The sequence below is a fragment of the Oncorhynchus clarkii genome, chromosome 4, assembly GCF_045791955.1.
Source record: "Oncorhynchus clarkii lewisi isolate Uvic-CL-2024 chromosome 4, UVic_Ocla_1.0, whole genome shotgun sequence".
Taxonomy (NCBI): Eukaryota; Metazoa; Chordata; class Actinopteri; order Salmoniformes; family Salmonidae; genus Oncorhynchus; species Oncorhynchus clarkii.
This window is the reverse complement of record NC_092150.1, coordinates 43,178,207-43,194,648: the sequence shown is the minus strand read 5'-3', so window position 1 is coordinate 43,194,648 and position 16,442 is coordinate 43,178,207. Positions and strand designations below refer to the sequence as shown.

The window sequence follows — 16,442 nt, the reverse complement described above, 5'->3', positions numbered from 1 at the left end:
GGGAGGAAGGCTTTAAGGTCTCTTTAGACCCTAGTGGTGTTTTGGGTTGGTTAGACACGAGACCGAGAGAGTGAATGGGACAGAGAGACAGAAAAGAGGGATAGAAAGAACAGAAAGACGGTAAAAAGGAGACAGAAAGGAAGACAGAGAGAGCGAGGAAACAGAGGTGCGCATTCCTGTCATGGTTGCGCGATAATTACTGATTCGTCCGTTATTGAAGACCTGCTCACTGCCTTCATTATCAGCAACAGCCGGTGGTGGTGGTGGGGGGTGGGGGTGGGGGGTGGTAGCACTAGATGGCAGGTTGAGTACGGAAAGGAGGGAGGCAGGGAGTGAGAGAGAGAGGTTGAGGGAGAAGGGGTATCACCATGAGAGAAAGCGAGTGAGAGGAGAGCGGGATAGAGAAGGAGGAGTGTGTGTGTGTGTGTGTGTGTGTGTGTGTGTGTGTGTGTGTGTGTGTGTGTGTGTGTGTGTGTGTGTCTCCAACCTGGTCTGTGTAGTCCTGGGGGAAGCTCCACAGCACGGCAGGATCTGGAGGTAATTGACAGACAGCATTAATCAGCGGTGAGAAACACAGCCTTCGCAGCGCTGCCTCAGAACATATACATATTAATGAGGGGGTGGAGGCAAGGGTGGCTGCCGCCAGTCGGCACAGGCACACACCAACAATACACACATACAGTAGCACCAGCTAGCTAACACCGTGGAGAGATGGAGGATGTGTGTCTCCAATATGCTAATGCCTCTCCTTCATGTAGATATGATGTGATATTATACACCACATCATCCCTGTTTGAACGCGTGGAAATCAGACCTACACATATAATACACAATGAAAATAAAAATATATATTACCCACACACACACACATACATATATATACATACACACACACACATAAATATATACATTTACACATGTGAGTGAATATATATATATATATATATACACATACACACACACACACACACACACACACACACACACACACACACACACACACACACACACAGTGGGGCAAGTTTTCCCACTTAGAAGATGAGAGGCCTGTAATTTTCAACATATGTACACTTCAACTATGACAGACAAAATGAGAAAAAAAAATCCAGAAAATCACATTGTAGGATTTTTTATGAATTGATTTGCAAATTATGGTGGAAAATAAGTATTTGGTCACCTACAAACAAGCAAGATTTCTGAAACCTCTTTAAGAGTCTCCTCTGTCCTCCACTCGTTACCTGTATTAATGGCACCTGTTTGAACTTGTTATCAGTATAAAAGACACCTGTCCACAACCTCAAACAGTCACACTCCAAACTCCACTATGGCCAAGACCAAAGAGCTGTCAAAGGACACCAGAAACAAAATTGTAGACCTGCACCAGGCTGGGAAGACTGAATCTGCAATAGAAGATTGGGAGAATGTCATATGGTCAGATGAAACCAAAATATAACTTTTTGGTAAAAACTCAACTCGTCGTGTTTGGAGGACAAAGAATGCTGAGTTGCATCCAAAGAACACCATACCTACTGTGAAGCATGGGGGTGGAAACATCATGCTTTGGGGCTGTTTTTCAGCAAAGGGACCAGGACGACTGATCCGTGTAAAGGAAAGAATGAATGGGGCCATGTATCGTGAGATTTTGAGTGAAAACCTCCTTCCATCAGCAAGGGCATTGAAGATGAAACATGGCTGGGTCTTTCAGCATGACAATGATCCCAAACACACCGCCCAGGCAACGAAGGAGTGGCTTCGTAAGAAGCATTTCAAGGTCCTGGAGTGGCCTAGTCAGTCTCCAGATCTCAACCCCATAGAAAATCTTTGGAGGGAGTTGAAAGTCAGTGTTGCCCAGCAACAGCCCCAAAACATCACTGCTCTAGAGGAGATCTGCATGGAGGAATGGGCCAAAATACTAATAATAATAACTTTTGTTATTGACCAAATACTTATTTTCCACCATAATTTGCAAATAAATTCATTAAAGATCCTATAATGTGATTTTCTGGATTTTTTTTTCTTCATTTTGTCTGTCATAGTTGAAGTGTACCTATGATGAAAATTACAGGCCTCTCTCATCTTTTTAAATGGGAGAACTTGCACAATTGGTGGCTGACTAAATATGTTTTTGCCCCACTGTATGTATGTATATATATATATATATATATATATATATATATATATATATATATATATGTATGTATGTATGTATGTATATATATATGTTTTTGCCCCACTGTATGTATGTATATATATATATATATATATATATATATATATATATATATATATATATATATATGTATGTATGTATGTATATGTATATATATATGTATATATATATATATATATATATATATATATATATATATATATAAGACCCCTGTGCTTGCCATAGATGGAGAGCGAGATGAACATTGTGAATTATGTTGGTGCAAAGGGCTTCTGGTTGTATTTGTATTGTATTGGGGCTATTTCTAAACATAATCTCCATTAACAGCAATTACAAAGTAATCCTATGCAACAATATGTCAAAACAAATTGTATTGGTCACATACACATGGTTAGCAGATGTTATTGCAAGTGTGGCGAAATGCTTGTGCTTCTAGTTCCGACAGTGCTGTAATATCTAACAGTAATCTAACAATTTCACAACAACTACCTAATACAAACAACTCTAAATAAAGGGATGGAATAAGAATATACACAGATAAATATATGGATGAGCGATGACCGAGCGGCACATGCAAGATGCAATAGATAAAATGCAGTATGTACATATGAGATGAATAATGTTTACATGACTTGCATTACTCAAGTGGCATTATTAAAGTGACTAGTGATACATTTATTAAAGTGGATAATGATTTCAAGTCTGTATGTAGGCAGCAGCCTCTCTGTGTTAGCGATGGCTGTTTAACAGTCTGATGGCCTTGAGATAGAAGCTGTTTTTCAGTCTCTCGTTCCCAGCTTTGATGCACCTATACTGACCTCGCATTCTGGATGGTAGCGGGGTGAACAGGCAGTGGCTTGGGTGGTTGTTGTCCTTGATGATCTTTTTGGCCTTCCTGTGACATCGGGTGCTGTAGGTGTCCTGGAGGGCAGGTAGTTTGCCCCCGGTGATGCGTTGTGCACACCGGACTACCTTCTGGAGAGCCTTGTGGTTGTGGGCGGTGCAGTTTCCATACCAGGCGGTCTCAATTGTGCATCTGTAAAAGTCACATTTCTTCAGCCTCCTGAGGTCCTGTCGTTTCCCTCTACTGTTTCCTGAAGTCCACATTCCTCTTCTTTGTTTTGTTGACGTTGAGTGAGAGGTTGTTTTCCTAACACCACACGGGAGCGTCATCTGCAAACTTGATGATTGAGTTGAAGGTGTGCATGGCCACTCAGATATTGGTGAACAGGGAGTACAGGAGGAGGCTTAGCACGCACCCTTGTGGGGTCCCAGTGTTGAGGTTCAGCAAAGTGGAGATGTTGTTTCCAACCTTCGCCACCTGGGAGACCCAATTGCACAGGGGGTGTTGAGACCCAGGGCCTCAAGCTTATTGATGAGCTTGGAGGGGACTATGGTATTGAATGCTGAGCTGTAATCAATGAACAGCATTTTTACATAGGTATTCCTCTTGTCCAGGTGGGATAGGGCAGTGTGCAGTGTGATGGCAAATGCATCTTCTGTGGACGTATTGGGGCGGTATGCAAATTGAAGTGGGTCTAAGGTGGAAGGTAAATTGGAGGTTATATAATCCTTGACTAGTCTCTCAAAGCACTTCATGATGACAGAAGTGACTGCAAGGGGCGATAGTCATTTAGTTCAGTTACCTTTGCCTTCTTGGGTACAGGAACAATGGTGGCCATCTTGAAACATGTGGGGACAGCAGACTGGGATAGGGAGAGATTGAATATGTCCTTAAACACACCAGCCAGCTGGTCTGACACGGTAGGGATGCCGTCTGGGCCAGTAGCCTTGCGAGGGTTAACGCATTTAAATGTCTTACTCACGTCGACCACGGAGAAGGAGAGCCCACAGTCCTTGGTAGCGGGCAAAGAAGGTATTTAGTTTGTCTGGAAGCAAGACGTCGGTGTCAGTGACGTGGCTGGTTCTCTTTTTGTAGTCTGTGATTACCTGTAGACCCTGCCACAAACGTATCGTGACTGAGCCGTTGAATTGAGACTCCTCTTTATCCCTATACTGACATTTTGTTTGTTTGATTGCCTTGCGGAGGGAATAACTTCACTGTTTATATTCGGCCAAATTTTGCGCGAATGCCACCATCTATCCACTGTTTCTAGTTCGTGTAGGTTTTAATAGACACAGTGGGTACAACATCTCCAATGCATTTCCTTATAAACTCACTCACCGAATCAGCGTATACATCAATATTATTCTCTGAGGCTGCCCAGAACATGTCCCAGTCCGCGTGATCAAAACAAAATCTGAAGCATGGATTCCGATGGGTCAATCTAGCGTTGAATGGTTCTTGTGGTTCACGGCTCCATCCTGTTTGAGTTTCTGCCTATAGGACGGGAGGAGCAAAATGGAGTTGTGGTCAGATTTGCCAAAGGGAGGGCCTTGTATGCACCTCGCAAGTTAGATTAGCAGTTATCCAGTATATTGCCCGCACGAGTGCTACAATTAATATGCTGATGGAATTTAGGTAGCCTTGTTCTCAAATTTGCTTTGTTAAAATCCCCAGCTACAATAAATGCAGCCTCAGGATATATGGTTTCCAGTTTGCATAGAGTCCAGTGAAGTTCCTTGAGGGCCGTCGTGGTATCGGCTTGAGGGCGGATATACACGGCTGTGACAATAACTGACGAGAATTCTCGGTCAGCATTTGATTGTGAGAAATTCTAGGTCAGGTGAACAAAAGGACTTCAGTTCCTGTTTGTTGTTACAATTACACTATGAGTGATTAATCATGAAGCATACACTCCTGCCCTTCTTCTTCCCAGAGAGATGTTTATTTCTGTCGGCGCGACGCATAAAGAATCCCAGGGCTGTACCGCCTCCGACAACACATCACAAGAGTTATGTTTCTGTGAAACAGAGTATGTTACAATCCCCGATGTCTTTATGGAAAGAAACCCTTGCCCTAATTTTGTCTACCTTGTTATCTAGAGACTGGACATTGGAGAGTAATATACTCAGAAGCGGTGGGTGGTGTGCACGCATCCAGAGTCTGACCTGGAGGCCGCTCCGTCTACCTCTTCTGCGGCGACTTTGTTTTGGGTCGGCCTCTGGGATCAGATCAAATGCCCTGGATGGTGGTGCGAACAAAGGATCCACTTCGGGAAGTCGTATTACTGGTGGTAATGTTGATAAGTTGACGTCGTTCTGATATCCAATAGTTCTTCCCGGCTGTATGTAATAACACTTAAAATTTTCTGGGCTAACAATGTAAGAAATAATACATAAAAACCTAAATACTGCATAATTTCTTAAGGACTAGAAGTGAGGTGACTCTCTCTGTACTAGTAGGTGCAGTAATTAGGCCTACAGTGTTACAACACATACAGTGGGGCAAAAAAGTATTTAGTCAGCCACAATTTGTGCAAGTTCTCCAACGTAAAAAGATGAGAGAGGCCTGTAATTTTCCTCATAGGTACACTTCAACTATGACAGACAAAATGAGGGGGAAAAATTCAGAAAATCACATTGTAGGATTTTTAATGAATTTATTTGCAAATTATGGTGGAAAATAAGTATTTGGTCAATAACAAAAGTTTATCTCAATACTTTGTTATATACCCTTTGTTGGCAATGACAGAGGTCAAACGTTTTCTGTAAGTCTTCACAAGGTTTTCACACACTGTTGCTGGTTTTTAGCCCATTTCTCCATGCAGATCTCCTCTAGAGCAGTGATGTTTTGGGGCTGTTGCTGGGCAACACAGACTTTCAACTCCCTCCAAAGATTTTCTATGGGGTTGAGATATGGAGACGGGCCAGGCCACTCCAGGACCTTGAAATGCTTCTTACGAAGCCACTCCTTTGTTGACCGGGCGGTGTGTTTGAGATCATTGTCATGCTGAAAGACCCAGCCACGTTTCATCTTCAATGCCCTTGCTGATGGAAGGAGGTTTTCACTCAAAATCTCACGATACATGGCCCCATTCATTATTTCTTTTACACGGATCAGTCGTCCTGGTCCCTTTGCAGAAAAAACAGCCCCAAAGCATGATGTTTCCACCCCATGCTTCACAGTAGGTATGGTGTTCTTTGGATGCAACTCAGCATTCTTTGTCCTCCAAACACGACGAGTTGAGTTTTTACCAAAAAGTTCTATTTAGGTTTCATCTGACCATATGACATTCTCCCAATCTTCTTCTGGATCATCCAAATGCTCTCTAGCAAACTTCAGACGGGCCTGGACATGTACTGGCTTAAGCAGGGGGACACGTCTGGCACTGCAGGATTTGTGTCCCTGGCGGCGTAGTGTGTTACTGATGGTAGGCTTTGTTACTTTGGTCCCAGCTCTCTGCAGGTCATTCACTAGGTCCCCCCGTGTGGTTCTGTGATTTTTGCTCAACGTTCTTGTGATCATTTTGACCCCACGGGGTGAGATCTTGCGTGGAGCCCCAGATCGAGGGAGATTATCAGTGGTCTTGTATGTCTTCCATTTCCTAATAATTGCTCCCACAGTTGATTTCTTCAAACCAAGCTGCTTACCTATTGCAGATTCAGTCTTCCCAGCCTGGTGCAGGTCTACAATTTTGTTTCTGGTGTCCTTTGGCAGCTCTTTGGTCTTGGCCATAGTGTAGTTTGGAGTGTGACTGTTTGAGGTTGTGGACAGGTGTCTTTTATACTGATAACAAGTTCAAACAGGTGCCATTAATACAGGTGGACAGTGGAGGAGGATCTTAAAGAAGAAATTACAGGTCTGTGAGAGACAGAATTCTTGCTTGTTTGTAGGTGACCAAATACTTATTTTCCACCATAATTTTCAAATGAATTTATTAAAAATCCTACAAATGTGATTTTCTGGATTTTTTTCATCTCATTTTGTCTGTCATAGTTTAAGTGTACCTATGATGAAAATTGCAGGCCTCTCTCATCTTTTTAAGTGGGAGAACTTGCACAATTGGTGGCTGACTAAAAACTTTTTTGCCCCAATGTATGTACCTGCAGACAGGTCTAGACTACATCGTGGCAGAGATCATGACAAAGGAATCATTCCAAAAGTTTAAAACCCACCCCACAATGCTCATTTAGCCATCTCAAGCTCTTCGAAAGCATTGAAAACGCAAACAAATACTTTTTATATCACCAGGGCTAGTTCAATAGCCAAATGTTGTCGAACATTGCAGATAGAAATAGCACGAATAGAGCCGACTAAATTCCTTATTCTTCATGTCATAGAGGCATGCTTGTTCTACAAAGCCAATTTCTATCTGAACAATCCAAAACATTGCGTCCTGCTGAACGCTCCCCAGGTCTAGCACAAAGTCTACATGAGGAAGAGCTCACAGCCATAGTGTCACTATCAGAGGGACTTCTGGTAAACATAGTTCACCACAATGTTAGGGCTCCAGACCACAGCAACAGACTAAGAACTGTTTTTTAGTCCAGAAATTGCCTTAAATCGGCAATCAGCAGTTAAAACAATAACAATTCAATATCCCCACCAATGTTTAGGTGAAAAGCTGAGGGATAGGGCTGGAGAAATGTAACCACTCTCAAATTCATAGACAGAGCTATGGATACAATGACTGGTCATCCATGATATCAAAATTATAGTTTTAACCATGTTTTGAGGCTATATAGTGTTTGTTTACCAACATTGGCATGAAATAAGTGTATATTTGGGGTTCTGATTGGGTACAACAATTGAACTAAGCTCATGAGGCTTTTATTAGTTTATATTATTCAAGAATCAATGGGAACATTTAATTAATTCAGAAGTCCAAAAATGGATAGAGGAACTGCAGATTGCAACTTTAATATGGGTCCGGGAAACTGGTTCAAATGGCTAAGAAAACTCTGTTTTTGGATTTAGAACTTCAACAGCAGTCATGTTGGCATCAATAGTTGAATTTTGGAACACTAAACAATAATCTTCCTCTCGCAAGGACACATACACACATAATAAACAGACCCCCATATTTCCCACTGAAAAGGACAACAGGAGCGAGTAGACAGAATCAAAGATGCCTTCCATAATCCTGTTGCGTGATTTCACGGGCCTCCTCTGAAAAGGCCCTGACAAAGACACTTTCTGCTCCCCTAGGGAACTCCATCCCAAAATATACACCCACCATCCCTCCCTCCTCCATCACAAATACATAAAACACTCCATCACAAATACATACAATCCCCCCCACCCCCCTCCTGAGCCGCCAGAGTTAGGGCAATTTTATGCTGATTTTATGGGTGAGAGGATGGGAACCACTGCCAGACAGAGAGAAAGAGAGGGAGATTGAGAGTGAAGAGGAGAAGGAATGAAGGGAGAAAAGGGGAGGGCCTCTTTCCACTCTCTCTCCATCTGACCATAACTCTCCCTAACTCCCTTCCCTCACACTATTCCCTCTCTCCCTCACTTCTCTCTACCTTTCCCTAACCCCCCCGCCTTCATCCAGTCTCTCAATATTCTCTGTACAGCTCAGCCTCTCATCCCCCGACTCTCCCCCTTTCCCCCATCCCTCCTGCTGCTGTATTGTAGTAGTAAGCCAGGCCAGGCGTGTGTTAGAGCCCGCGGGGCTGAAGGGGTTAAGGTGAAGGTTTGGAGGGTAAAGCAGACCCCCGCTGCCCCCTTCCCACCCACAAGCCCCTGCTGCTGAGGTAGAAAGACAAATGTTAATCACAACAGACCTAGCGCTCACACACACACAAATAAATATGGACACACAAACATATGCTGGAATACAGACACACACACTTCACTTGTTCCTCTTTGTCATTGTCCTACAACTAAACCAGAAGTCTAACAGTAATCAAAACAAGCCTATCAATATCCTGAACTAGGCCAGACCCCATAAAGATGTGTTAACAGAAGCTGCTGTATACATCACAACTCCACCTACAACACATCTCCATTCACACCAAAATAAAACAACCCCACTTCCTCCCAAAACAAATATCCACTCCATTAGTGAGAACATGTTGGCTCTGACAGTGAGTGACAAGGGGAAAACAACCTACAGCGTATTTCATCTCCAGTGTGTGACAGACACACATAGTCCCTATCTCTTTCTCCTGTAGGTGACAATTGAAATCACCTAGCTATCAGCTATCATCACTGGGTACTATTCCTCTATTTACACCCAGAGTGAAGGCAGGCACGGGAGTGCCAGCAAGCTCAGGAGTGGCCATTGATCCCTCAACAAACGTGTTTGTGTTTTCCAGCATATAGGCCTACATGTGTAAAAAATGTGTGTGTGTGTGTATGTGTGTGTCCATTAATCCCTGTGGGATTCAAGCGTGGCTAACCTGGGACATGCGCTGTGCGGCAAGGCAACACACAGTCAGCCCCCAGCAGCTGAGACAACCAGCAGCCAGGGTCAGTGGCAAATCAATGTTTGGACGTCCCACCGATGCCCGTCTTTAAAAGTCGATACGCATCGCTTTGATAGGGGCTGAAAAGGGGGCCAGAGGGGGTTAATAGGTGAGTGGTGGAAGGGAGATAGGGGTGTGCGCGTGTGCGTATGATTAATAGGTAAAGGGTGGAAAGGATTAGGCTTCTCTCTCAGCTGACACCACTTCAAAGAAAGGATATAGAAGCAACAAGCGGAGGGAAACAGAGATGTTAACTATTAAGTGAAAAATGAATGAGTGTCAAATAGAAAAGGGTTATAGGAGTGGGTGGAGCCGACAGCTGCTTTTACCAGATTGTTGAATAGTGGTTTGGGAACTGGATTCTCAATCCTCTTAACCCGTGGTGATATAAAATATTAGAGATAGCGACATTACTGTGCAAGGTAGAGATTGCAAAACAATTATGTTGATGCCCATCGGTTGGTGCCCATCGGTTGAATGTTTCAATCTCTTAAGAAGTGGTGTTTTTCTCTCTAGTTCCCAGTTTCAAAAAGCATTGAAAACTACACTAACCATTGAGTTTCTGCAGCCAGAAATGGGCCATCTTCAGCACGGAATTCTGACAAGGTAAAAAATTTAAACAAATAAAGCAGTATCATGCTCTGGGAAACACAACACAACAATGCACCCCTTTTAGTCAGAGCTTTTTGTATTTGCTATATTTAACCTTTATTTAACTAGGCAAGTCAGTTAAGAAGAAATTCTTATTTATAATGACGGCCTACCAGGGAACAGTGGGTTAACTGTCTTGTTCAGGGGCAAAAAGACAGATTTTTACCTTGTCAGCTCGGGGATTTGACCCAGCAACCTTCCGGTTACCTTAGACGGCTCCTGTTATGACTTATATTTGTCCTTATAATTATTATTATTTATCTGTTCTATATAGAGCTAGCCAACGTGGTGTTTTGGCCTCATGGTTTCTGATGTTTTCAAAGTTAGCCAGCTGTGTGTAGTGTAAACATAATTGACTTATAAGTCTGATCCACCGGTCGGTCATGACTTGCACTATGATTGGACGATACAGACCGCAATGCTGTATTGGATGAGTAGTTTGTTTGCCGCCCCCCCAACTCTGGTATGTACACAGTCTTGTACCCTTGAGTTGTTCTTACATATATCACAGTTTATTTTAAGCGAATTCTAATCTTTTGAATTAATGGTTAACCCGGAGATTTTTGTACCTATTCAACATTTGTAACCACAATAACCAGCATGTTTTTTGAAATGTGTATGCTAAAAATGAGTGGCGTGTCAGTTACGGAACCATAAACGCGGGAAGAGGGCCATGGCCCATTGGAGCCCTTTACATCTATAGAACTAACCCGATTATAAACAACCAGTTAACTGATGTAAACTGCAACTCCGTGGGAGCTGGGCACTAATTTTCCATCATCACCAGTACAAACTGTGATGTTTTAGCTTTTCATTAAGACACTGTGTGAGTGTCAGCCACGTCTCTATGTGACAAGCAGCGTCAGGTTTAAAAATAGAGTGGTGACAAACTACAAGAAGAAACGCATCATACAGGCACACACCAGGGTTTCCGTTAGCCGGCTTTGGGCAAAAAAAATAAATTAAAAGCCGATAAATAAAATTGTTGCCGGCCAAAATGACAGGGGGAAAAAAATCACATTACAAAATGATGCTTTTTATTCATTGATGGAAATACCAGTCGATGGAAATACATTTGACCATCATGCTCATCGGTCTATAGGTTCATTTGCATCATTTTGTTGAAATAAATAGACCTGTGCATTTTCGTTAGTCATCATGTAACGTCATCTTATTTATCCAAAAACTATCCCACGGGCACAGCATGCAAAGCCTATTTTCAGCGGGATTTCTCCTGTAGCTCCTCAACTGGTTGCTGCTGGAGTAAAATGTGAATCTATAACCCAAGCGCAACAATTCTAAAAGCAATCCTGTGTTAAAAAAAACATTTAAGGGCAATCAATAGGCTATCAGTGCGTCACCCACAACTTTACAATGTCAGCTGGAGGCAGTATGCATTTTGAAAACATACTTAAATTGTTTGAAACCTGAATGTTTTATTTCCTATTATTTATATCCTTCCTGTTTGGCCCTGTCCGGGGGTATCATCGAATGGGGCCACAGTGTCTCCTGACCCCTCCTGTCTCAGCCTCCAGTATTTATGCTGCAGTAGTTTGCGTCGGGGGGCTCGGGTCAGTTTGTTATATCTGGAGTACTTCTCCTGTGTTATCCGGTGTCCTGTGTGAATTTAAGTATGCTCTCTCTAATTCTCTCTCTCTCTTTCTCTCTCTCTCTCTCTCGGAGGACCTGAGCCCTAGGACCATGCCTCAGGACTACATGGCATGATGACTCCTTGCTGTCCCCCAGTCCACCTGGCAGTGCTGCTGCTCCAGTTTCAACTGTTCTGCCTGCGGCTATGGAATCCTGACCTGTTCACCGGTTCACCCAGACCTGCTGTTTTCAACTCGCTAGAGACAGCAGGAGGGATAGAGATCCTCTTAATGATCGGCTATGAAAAGCCAACTGACATTTACTCCTGAGGTGCTGACTTGCTGCACCCTCGACAACTACTGTGATTATTATTATTTGACCATGCTGGTCATTTATGAACATTTGAACATCTTGGCCATGTTCTGTTATAATCTCCACCTGGCACAGACAGAAGAGGACTGGCCACCCCTCATAGCCTGGTTCCTCTCTAGGTTTCTTCCTAGGTTTTGGCATTCCTAGCTACCGTGCTTTTACACCTGCATTGCTTGCTGTTTGGGGTTTTAGGCTGGGTTTCTGTACAGCACTTTGATATATATATATATATTTATTTAACCTTTATTTAACCAGGTAGGCAAGTTGAGAACAAGTTCTCAACTATATCAGCTGATGTAAGAAGGGCTATATAAATAATTAGATTTGATATTATTTAGCATGTCTTACCTTGCTTCAAAGTAGCCTATAAGCAAAAACTGACCATGGAAATGTGGAGGCAATTATTATATAAAGACTTCAAGTTTGGGGAAGCTTGCAAATATCCTATAATTTCAACAACAACAAAAAAGTATTTTAAATAAAAATCTTTTTTTTTTTTAAGAACTCCATCGTCGTGCATAGAAGAGCAATGAAACATGGTGCTACGTGTATGAAAAGACAGTCGACAGACAGTACAAATATTTGAAAACAGTAATTCACACACAAAAAATCTCATATATATATATATATATATATATATATATATATATATATATATATATATATATATCAGTGCCTTGCGAAAGTATTCGGCCCCCTTGAACCCCACATTTCAGGCTTCAAACATAAAGATATAAAACTGTATTTTTTTGTGAAGAATCAACAACAAGTGGGACACAATCATGAAGTGGAACGACATTTATTGGATATTTCAAACTTTTTTAACAAATCAAAAACTGAAAAATTGGGCGTGCAAAATTATTCAGCCCCCTTAAGTTAATACTTTGTAGCGCCACCTTTTGCTGCGATTACAGCTGTAAGTCGCTTGGGGAATGTCTCTATCAGTTTTGCACATTGAGAGACTGAAATGTTTTCCCATTCCTCCTTGCAAAACAGCTTGAGCTCAGTGAGGTTGGATGGAGAACATTTGTGAACAGCAGTTTTCAGTTCTTTCCACAGATTCTCGATTGGATTCAGGTCTGGAATTTGACTTTCTAACACTTTGGCCATTCTAACACCTGGATATGTTTATTTTTGAACCATTCCATTGTAGATTTTGCTTTACGTTTTGGATCATTGTGTTGTTGGAAGACAAATCTCCGTCCCAGTCTCAGGTCTTTTGCAGACTCCATCAGGTTTTCTTCCAGAATGGTCCTGTATTTGGCTCCATCCATCTTCCCATCAATTTTAACCATCTTCCCTGTCCCTGCTTAAGAAAAGCAGGCCCAAACCATGATGCTGCCACCACCATGTTTAAACAACACTTTTTATGGATATCTTTAAGAAATGGCTTTCTTCTTGCCACTCTTCCATAAAGGCCAGATTTGTGCAATATACAACTGATTGTTGTCCTATGGACAGAGTCTCCCACCTCAGCTGTAGATCTCTGCAGTTCATCCAGAGTGATCATGGGCCTCTTGGCTGCATCTCTGATCAGTCTTCTCCTTGTATGAGCTGAAAGTTTAGAGGGACGGCCAGGTCTTGGTAGATTTGCAGTGGTCTGATACTCCTTCCATTTCAATATTATCGCTTGCACAGTGCTCCTTGGGATGTTTAAAGCTTGGGAAATCTTTTTGTATCCAAATCCGGCTTTAAACTTCTTCACAACAGTATCTCGGACCTGCCTGGTGTGTTCCTTGTTCTTCATGATGCTCTCTGCGCTTTTAACGGACCTCTGAGACTATCACAGTGCAGGTGCATTTATACGGAGTCTTGATTACACACAGGTGGATTGTATTTATCATCATTAGTCATTTAGGTCAACATTGGATCATTCAGAGATCTTCACTGAACTTCTGGAGAGAGTTTGCTGCACTGAAAGTAAAGGGGCTGAATAATTTTGCACGCCCAATTTTTCAGTTTTTGATTTGTTAAAACAGTTTGAAATATCCAATAAATGTCGTTCCACTTCATGATTGTGTCCCACTTGTTGTTGATTCTTCACAAAAAAATACAGTTTTATATCTTTATGTTTGAAGCCTGAAATGTGGCAAAAGGTCGCAAAGTTCAAGGGGGCCGAATACTTTCGCAAGGCACTGTATATATTTTAATTTGAAGAGAATTGGAATTTCAGTTATGATTTTAATCTGCACATTGTTGTGGAACAGTTTAATTTCAATAATAAAGTTTCTCAAAATCATTGTCACATCGTTACAGATAATGTATTACTGGCTCATTTGACATGTGTATTTTGCTAATTAGATTTCTGCAGGGGCGCGGTCATCGACCTTAGGGGGTTAAACAGCATGATCATTATACAGGCGCACCTTGTGCTGGGGGACAATAAAAGGCCACTAAAATGCAATTTGTCACACAACACAATGCCACAGATGTCTCAAGTTGAGGAAGAGTGCAATTGGCATGCTGACTGCAGGAATGTTGACCAGAGCTGTTGCCAGATAATTTAAATGTTAATTTCTCTACCAAAAGCCCCCTCTCCAACTTCGTTTTAGAAAATTTGGCAGTCCATCCAACCGGCCTCACAACCGCAGACCACGTGTAACCACGCCAGCCCAGGACCTCCACATCCGGCTTCTTCACCTGCAGGTTCATCTGAGACCAGCCACCAGGACAGCTGATAAAACTGCAGCTTTGCACAACTGAAGAATTTCTACACAAACTGTCAGGAACCGTCTCAGTGAAGCTCATCTGCGTGCCTGTCATCTTCACCAGGGTCTTGACCTGACTCCAATTCGGCGTCGCAACTGACTTCAGTTGGCAAATGCTCACCTTCGATGGCCACTGGCACGCTGGAGAAGTGTGCTCTTCACAGATGAATCCCAGCTTCAACTGTACCGGGCAGATAGCAGACAACGTGTATGGCGTCATGTGGGCGAGTGATTTGCTGATGTCAATGTTATGAACAGTGCGCCCCATGGTGGGGTTATGGTATGGGCGGGCAGGCATAAGCTATGGAAACGAACACATTGCATTTTATCAATGGCAGCAGAGATACCGTGACGAGATCCTAAGGTCCATTATCGTGCCATCCATCTGCCGTCATCACCTCATGTTTCAGCATGATAATGCACGTCCCCATGTTGGAAGGATCTGTACACAATTCCTGGAAGCTGAAAATGTCCCAGTTCTTACATGGTCTGCATACACCAGACATGTCACCCACTGAGCATGTTTGAGATACTCTGGATTGATGTGTACGACAGCGTGTTCCAGTTCCCAGCAATATCCAGCAACTTTGCACAGCCATTGAAGAGGAGTGGAACAACATTCCACAGGACACAATCAACAGCCTGATCTACTATATGCGAAGGAGATGTGTCACACTGCATGAGGCAAATGGTGGTCACACCAGATACTGACTGGTTTTCTGATCCACGCCCCTACTTTATTTTGTATTCCCAGTCATGTGAAATGCAAAGATTAGAGCTTAATGAATGTATTTAAATTGACTGATTTCCCTATATGAACAGTAACTCAGTAAAACCTTTGAAATAGTTGCATGTTGCATTTATATTTTTGTTCAGTGTAAATTGATTCAAATTGAAAAGCTAAAAGTTAACTAATGTGAGATTACCATCCTCTGTTATATAGACATATTGATACACAGTGACGATCCATTGGTGGCTAAAGAAATGAGCGAATGGAACTCATAGACTATAGGCCATTCCTCTTTCACACCGAGCATTGGTGATTATCGAGGGGGATTGTTAAAAAAAATAGCTTACGGTCAAGAACTATAGTTTTATTACAAACTGTTTCTTCGCCACACACCCCTCCCCTTCTTCTCAATTAAAGTTCTTCTTAGTTAAAGTTCTACTCCAGACACATTGTCGTCACCCGTATTTTAGATGCTTTATAATAACAGCCGCAACTCAATAATCAGCTAGGCCTATTGCCACGTACGCTGACCAAATTGTGGGACTCCCAACGAGGCATAGGCCGAAGAGCTTGTGATTTAAAACAATCCACAGCTATATTTTTAAAGAAGGTAATGATCCTCGATCCCTAGTGGCTAAGTCATGCCTACTGGTGAAGTATTTTTAATTATTTTATTTATTTCTGTATAGACAAGAGTAATTATATAATTTTGGCCAATTAATTCCCATTTACTTCGCTATTGGACGCACCTATGCCATTTCTCTCCTGTTCTATTGATTTTCATAATCAACTTTCTTTCGTTGTCCAGAAGCCCAAAGGCTAATCATATTAGCAACCCACCCTAGTAGTTGCGTCTTTAGAGTCCCTGCCACAGATCTTCCGGGAACATTCATTACGCACACCT

At 42.3% G+C, this 16,442-nt stretch overlaps 1 protein-coding gene across 5 annotated transcripts in view; it reads right to left on the bottom strand.

Moving 5' to 3' along the window:
- LOC139406828 (DENN domain-containing protein 1B-like) overlaps positions 1–16,442 on the bottom strand; it is a 196,362-nt gene that overhangs the window by 134,648 nt on the left and 45,272 nt on the right. For all 5 annotated transcript variants that reach the window (XM_071149892.1, XM_071149893.1, XM_071149894.1 and 2 more), the window contains exon 3: positions 488–531. In XM_071149892.1, the coding sequence (XP_071005993.1) occupies positions 488–531 (44 nt within the window). The remainder of the gene's footprint in view (positions 1–487; positions 532–16,442) is intronic.